Below are 7,271 nucleotides of genomic sequence, written 5' to 3'. Positions count from 1 at the left end.
GTTATTCGTTATCACGAATTAAATATAATATAATTCGTGTTCGTTATCGTTATAAATGGAGGGACAAAAACAAGATATCCGTCTTGAAGGCTTGCACAAATCATTAAAAAACCACGAATTAAAATACATTAATAATAATATATTCGTGTAAAAAACCTATAAAATGTGTATAAAACATTATACATCTATATATGGGATTACCATAATCAATAATTAGTAATTACTATCACAGAAATATGTAACTAATTTACTATCAATACTATAAATTGTGAAGGGTCACACAAACCACGGCTTTAGATAATATGTTACTGACTAAAATATTATTGTTTATTACTATTATTTGTACAACTGTACAAGTATTAATAAATAATTACAATTACAAAACAATTAAAAATTTATATGGTAGCAGTATACTGTAATACTGTATAGACGTATAGACGTATAGTTCTCATTACATGAAAAGCCAAGAGCATTTAATATTTAAAGATAAATTCCATAGACATATAATATATTAGTATTTTATAATATGTCTGTGCTCTGTAGGTTTCAACACTTTCAACGAAGCATGATCTGGACTTTTTGACTCAAATTCTTCAGTAGGTGGCAGGTGCGTAACGAAGCATTGTTTATGGCCATTGGGCACGATGAAATCTTTTATACTTTTTGATATACAGTGAAACCTGATTGTCAAAATGATAGGTATTCCAATGTATTTCGACCTGTCTATAATTGGCTCTTTGTATTACGGACACGGACACTAATATTTTACAGTTTACACCGGTGATTTCATAACGGACAAAAATCCTAGTTCAAACTTCAAATCTAAATGCAATATCATATGTATATTGTAAATACAATTACGAAACAGCGTAAATACTGAGACCAATTAAGTACACGTGAAAACACAGATTACGACCGATTGCATTATCGCCGATTTCGATAACGTTAATAGCAAAGTACCTATTGCATTTATGAAGTTAAGATACAAATACACAATTAAACAGAAATAAATTGTAATAATTTTACGTATAAAAGAAAACCATAAGTAATTCTAATGGTTTTTCTGCCCGAAAAACACCAGGTTAGTTTTTCAAGCTAGGATAGCAATCTACGAATCTACCTATTCCCAGCGCCTATCCTGATTTCGAAGAAGCTAGCTCAAAAAAATTGAACACAATCCTATTAAACTAGCCTGGCTTGACATGCTAGCTTACTAGAATATTCACTAGCTTGCTAGCTTAAAAACAAAGCTAGCTCTGTTTACACGAAGCTAAAATTACTAGTTTTCTAGCTTACAAATATTACCTTGTTATCCTAGCTTGAAAAACTAGCCTCGTGTATTCGAGGCATTATTCAGTTTCTATCGGTTCGTAGTCAGGGTTTACATATTTTTCTTAACAATGGCACGTCTTACCGTACCGCGTATAAATCTTTCAAGTTAAAACAAAGCCACAAAGGTGAACATTATTCGTTTTAAAGAGTCTAGCAGTTAGTCTATTCGTAAACTTGGTGATAATCATTAAAATTAAATTTATTACGTACCTATATGTAAAATATAATAATATAATAATAATGATAAAGATTATAATAATGTGTACAATATTTATATACGTATAAAATTTTCATTTTTCCTTAAACAGACATATTTCTAATTTTACTTAAAAAACACTGAAACCTATCTAAAACGGACAATCATTTTGGTCCCGTGACTATCCGTTATATACAGGTTTCACGGTAATCTATGATATGGGTAAGGGTAAGTTAGTCACGTTTTGAGCAGATTTGGAATATTTGGATGTTTGCGATTATATCTATTATCATTAATACATGAAAAAAATATTGCACAATACAAGCTTGGCTGAGTTGGATCAATCAAAAGGTCTATGGACTCAATCACGGTCTTAGAAGACAGGGCCGTAGCCAGAGGGGGGTGTCCATGGAGTCATGGTACTCCCCCTCCCGAAATGTCATCGACGAATTTTTTTTTTAGGTACTCGTAAAGTATACCATATATAGCTGGGTATGAGGAAAATATATAAATATACAAATATACAATATACATAGACGATAGACTTACTCTATGCGATAGACCCTCGTATAAACTAAACCCCATAATAACCATGCTGATAAGAAATGGCACAGTACTAATTAGTAGATACCTACCTAAGTTAAGATAGATTTGTAATATAATAATTAATAAATAATAATCATGATCTTGTATTTGTCCTTTATCAACTGTCTAAATCGTAAATTTTATCTTTTATTGTTATTAATCCTATCACGTAAGTATACAATTTAAAGCAAAATATATTATAGCATACTCGTTTTCATATAAACGTAGGTACATACGGTAAATTTTACTTCGTTTTACATTTTTTTTTATTTATACGATATTTTCATTTATTATAATACAATAATTATTACTTCATAATTATTATTTATATACTTCACCTATTGAATTACAAAATTATTTTTTATAATTTTTTACTTTCTTGATTTTTAATCAAGTATGGTAATATTGGTAATTGAAATAAAAAAAAGTCTGAATTTTTAAAACTTCAAGAATTTTCGTTAAATAGGTAGTTGATAGATGATAAAAATGTAACTCAGTTGTAATGAGTTGATGGATAATTAAGCTAGCTTTAACATAAAATATTAATGAGAGATCCGATATCACACCCAAACGGTATAACGATTTGAATCCACAAAAACGTCATTGTGAACAGTGCCAAAATTTCTATTTTTTAACTTTTCTCCAAAACTATTATAGCTAAAAAATTGGTCAATAGCTCATTAAAAAGGGATAATCAAGTAGATACAAAATGTTAGATTAAACATTTTCAAAAAAAAATATTTAATTTTTCACAGTTAAAAAATTAGTTATTTTTTGCTAGATTTTCATTTAGCGTGGTAGATTACCGAAACTGGAGAACGGATTTTGTTATTTGGGGTCTTTTTAGATTCACATTGGCTAGGAGAAGTGCTGTAAAGATTTTCAGAACTTTATCTTCAATCGTTAACTCACTACAAAGCTATAAAGCCGAAAAACACAATATAATGTTATTATAAATATGTGCCCAATAAAATGTGTTTTAATTTTTTTTCGAAGCTCTGTAGTGAATTAACTATAAAAGATAAAGTTCTGACTGCAAGTTCACTGCAAATTGCAATACTCCTAGCCAATGTGAATCTAACAAGACCCCAAACAACAAAATCCGCTCTCTGGTTTCAGAGATCTATCTCACTAAATGAAAATGAAAATAAAATACATTATACATACATATTGCATACAAATAATAAATTTCTAAAAATTTAAAATCAAGAAAATGTACATATCTACCGATCTCTGATTTGGCAAGTGTTTTTTTTACAATATGTACATAATATAGCATTCTGTAGGCTGTAGCCTGTAGGTAATTACGAATTTAATTTTTGCTTAATTATTAAGAATGGTTACAATTACTTAGTATTATTATTTTATTATTTTTTTTTTGACTTGACCCCCCCCCCCTACCTTGAAATAAAATACTGGCTACCTCCTTGTTAGAAGTTTCTAAGAACCATAGAAGTCTAAGAGTCTAAGACCGTGGACTCAATGCTATTATTATCAAGTTTATTATCTCTAGTCCGTGATCATAATCAATTTGAACATAATATGATATCAATTTTTGGCGCCTTTTTTACATTTGGTTCCCTCCACAATAGCATAATAATACGTAATAACCGTAATACCTACTCATAATATTATTGTATTATTTTTGATTTGTGTATCTTTTTGTTCGGTATTCCTTTTCATTATTTGATAAATGGTTATTCAAGTTTTCGACACAAATACATGTATATTATAGACTGTTTTCTACAACCGTTATAGTATAGCGAATAAAGGATTACGTTTTTGTATGTTGAACAAATATTATACATTCCAAATTTTCAACTGCCTACATAAAATATTAATGAATAAATTGAAGCCGTTGTGATTAGGTAAACGAGGTGGTACGCAAATATCGTCTAATCATCATCCCATTTCACGTGGTTGTATTTTGATTCAGTTTTCAAAATGTTTAATGAATCGGAGTTGATAACACATTTCGATAGTATATACAATTTTGCCGAAGTATTAGCTTTAAAGAGTGTCCGTGAAATTGAAATACCAGTATGCAGTTCTCTCATTCAACTAACGTCAACAGATTGCCTTAAATTGATGGTGAGTATTTTTATTATATTATTATACATTGGAAATTCTGACAAATTCATACATTTAAGCCTTCCAACTATTTATTTAAAAAAGGTGTCTTGTGAGTTATAATTAAATGTAATTAACTAATCTATTGAAAGTACCATCATCTTTGTCTCAGGATAAAACAATTTATTTCTATGGTCTAATATAATTGTCATACATTAGATTCATTGGTAAAAATAATTTAAATTCTATTTACTGTGAAATTTTTGATGTTTTCATATTATATACTTCTAATAATATTCTCTAGTACAGTAGTACCAAAAAATTGTTGATGTATTACCTATAAATTGTGTTATAATATAGCATTCAGTTATTAATATTATTAGTTATATTCAGGGGTGTTCCCATAGGGTATACTGCATATACACTGTATACTCTCAAGATTTTTTTCAATATTATGGGTATACTGTGTATGCTCTCAATCTCAATTTTTTTCCATATTATTGACACACTTTACCGGCTTTACTCCTATAGACATAAGAAAAATATTCTTATTGTATTAAATGTTTATATTTGATGATATAGTATACTCTCAAAAAAATTAATGGGAATACCACACTTATATTATAGCTACTTAATATTTGTTAAATTATTTATAAACATGATTTCCACAACAATGGTGTGCTTTTATGATGGTATACCCACTTTTTGTTGTTAGTTTTCATAATATAAGAATAAATTGACCATTATCAAGTTTAAAAGTAAAAATATTATCTAAAGAATATTTTTTGGCTTTTATTGATACATGTTTAATTATTAAAAGCAATTTTTGAGCATTTATATATAGAAATTAATTTCAGGGGGTGTTTAAAAAAAATTTCCATTCTTAAATTCCAATTAATTATACAATCAAATTCAATGCCCATACCAACCATACATTTCAGGGGGGTTTGAACAACTAAAACCCCCTTATATACATTATATACATTAAAAAGTATTAAAAAATTCCTTAAAAATATTCTTACCATTAAATTTGAAATAAAGTCAATTCACTAGTATATTAAAGTTAACAACATTTATAAGTATGATCTAACCTTGAGCAAAATAATATTGAATATAATATAAAATAATATTTACTCCAAAACAACTTAACTCTTTAGTTTGGTATTGTACTTATTTTGATTGGGTGATTATATACCTAATTTAAATAAAACTACTTGAATATGGTATATTAATATTTAATTTTGAATTATTACAGAAATATGAATTGGATAAATGGTCTAATCATAATGAATTAACTATGGAAAGAATACTTATATTTTATTTAGTAACAGATTACATAGGCTGTGGATTATCTTCTCCAGAGTTTCATACTGTATTTCATAAATACCTTAACACAGAAACTTCAAAGATAAAACTTTTTAAAGATTTAGTAAAAATTTGGGATAATTTATTCAAAAATTATAAAATTTCAAGTAAATAAATAAAAATGTATAAGACAATTAATTTAACAAACAATATTAATTATGTTATGAATAATGTATGTGTTATTTTTCAGATATCGATTTTGTTAAAAATTTGATTGTCGGTTTGGAACGTATTTTTTTGAAAATATCAATTTTAGTTCCTGATGATCATATCAAATTTAAATGTAATAAAGTTATGGATAAAATTAATTATTACATTAAAGAGTATGAGAAAAATATTTTAGTTAATGATACTTTAAGTAATAATAGTATGCAACAACTATTTACCTATGACAAGAATAGAGTTTTGGGCATTGAAAATATAGTTCCAACAGTATCAGTTAAATCAGAAGTGAATCATTCTATCCAAAATCTTGTTCAACAAAATAAGCAGAAAAAAGAAGTTATGGAAAAAAGTATAGAGCATAATATGACTTTAAATAATTTACTACAAAAAACTAATATAGATCTTCAAAAGCATAATTCTGAAACTTTAATTGACAACCATTTTCCAAAGAAACCAAAATTAATGTCAAGTGATGTGCTAAATAGGAGTACCACTACAGGTATAATATTTTATTTAAAGTTAAAAATTAAACAGTAATATAAAAAGCCAAACTTAATAATGAACAATTTTCAGCTTTATTTTTATTTTATTTTTGAAAACCAATATATCTGATCAAGAACTAAAAAAAAATTGCTAAATATAATTTATAAATACCTAAATGTTTGTAGCTTATATATAAATCTATCATACAGGATATCAACTAAATTATTATTTATGCAATTAATATGTTACCCTGTATTATTATGAAATTTTTTTTACAAAACCGACAATTTTAAATAATAATATAGAAAATGTATTTTCTTTTATATGTTACTACAAATAAAAATAAGTATAGTTTAAACACAGTCTTTCAAGTTAATATATTATAATATATTATAAGTTCATTTACTTAAATAAATAAAATTTTATCACAAAAAATAAAAGTACATATTTTTTTCAAACAAACTAAAACACTCGAAGTATCTAAATCAAAGATGTAAATGAATGAAATGGATAATATATCATGTGGACTTTTTTTTTATTATTAAGTTAGTTGAACTTAAAAATCAAAAATTTATCAACATATAAAACCCATATTGTTTATATATATATATATATATTTTTAGATCCTGACATTACAATAGTACCTCACGAACAAAAGAAGCTCAATGCTTTTCAAATAATGATGCTCAATGCTAAGAAACAAAAAACAAAATTGAAATAAATTTACATATTATATTTAAGTTTTTATACAATTATGATTTTAGTGTATTAGAAAGTTTCTCATTTATATATTTTTTTTGTTACTAAGGTTGTAATTTTTATCATTTAATTATTAATAGTATGCATTATATATTAGACTTGATATGAAAGCAATGCATACTACCTACATAGTTATTTTTTTCTATTACATATACTTTGTATATAATTATTTTATGTGATTATGAATTGTACTATTATTATTAAAAACCGTTAATGGTTTAAAAATTTCTATTTTCATTTAATATTGTTAACTATTAAAACTAAAGAAGATTAAATAGATTCTATCTCCTCACTTTAATTGATTTTATTTATCATT

At 26.1% G+C, this 7,271-nt stretch overlaps 1 protein-coding gene across 2 annotated transcripts; it reads left to right on the top strand.

The window, feature by feature from the left end:
- Positions 1 to 3,575: 3,575 nt before the first annotated feature.
- Positions 3,576 to 7,253, top strand: LOC132928472 (uncharacterized). 2 transcript variants are annotated; one of them, XM_060993165.1, is made up of 5 exons: positions 3,576 to 3,981; positions 4,050 to 4,204; positions 5,439 to 5,655; positions 5,739 to 6,212; positions 6,820 to 7,253. In XM_060993165.1, exons 2-5 carry the CDS (start codon positions 4,058 to 4,060, stop codon positions 6,915 to 6,917), a joined length of 936 nt encoding a protein of 311 aa, XP_060849148.1. In that variant the 5' UTR covers positions 3,576 to 3,981; positions 4,050 to 4,057; the 3' UTR covers positions 6,918 to 7,253. The 2 variants fall into 2 exon arrangements, with proteins under 2 accessions (XP_060849148.1, XP_060849147.1); XM_060993164.1 differs by having other exon boundaries at positions 3,579 to 3,897; positions 3,982 to 4,204.
- The last annotated feature ends 18 nt before the right edge of the window (positions 7,254 to 7,271 follow it).

This window comes from Rhopalosiphum padi, chromosome 4, assembly GCF_020882245.1.
Source record: "Rhopalosiphum padi isolate XX-2018 chromosome 4, ASM2088224v1, whole genome shotgun sequence".
Classification (NCBI taxonomy): domain Eukaryota; kingdom Metazoa; phylum Arthropoda; class Insecta; order Hemiptera; family Aphididae; genus Rhopalosiphum; species Rhopalosiphum padi.
The sequence above is the reverse complement of the archived record's forward strand: the minus strand, read 5'-3'. Positions and strand labels throughout refer to the sequence as shown.

Bases quoted from the DNA above. Each gene is read 5' to 3' on its own strand.
- LOC132928472 (XM_060993165.1), top strand. From the start codon at position 4,058: ATGTTTAATGAATCGGAGTTGATAACACATTTCGATAGTATATACAAT. The intron at 4,205-5,438 runs GTGAGTATTTTT...GAATTATTACAG, and splicing joins CAGATTGCCTTAAATTGATG to AAATATGAATTGGATAAATG. The intron at 6,213-6,819 runs GTATAATATTTT...ATATATTTTTAG, and splicing joins AAATAGGAGTACCACTACAG to ATCCTGACATTACAATAGTA.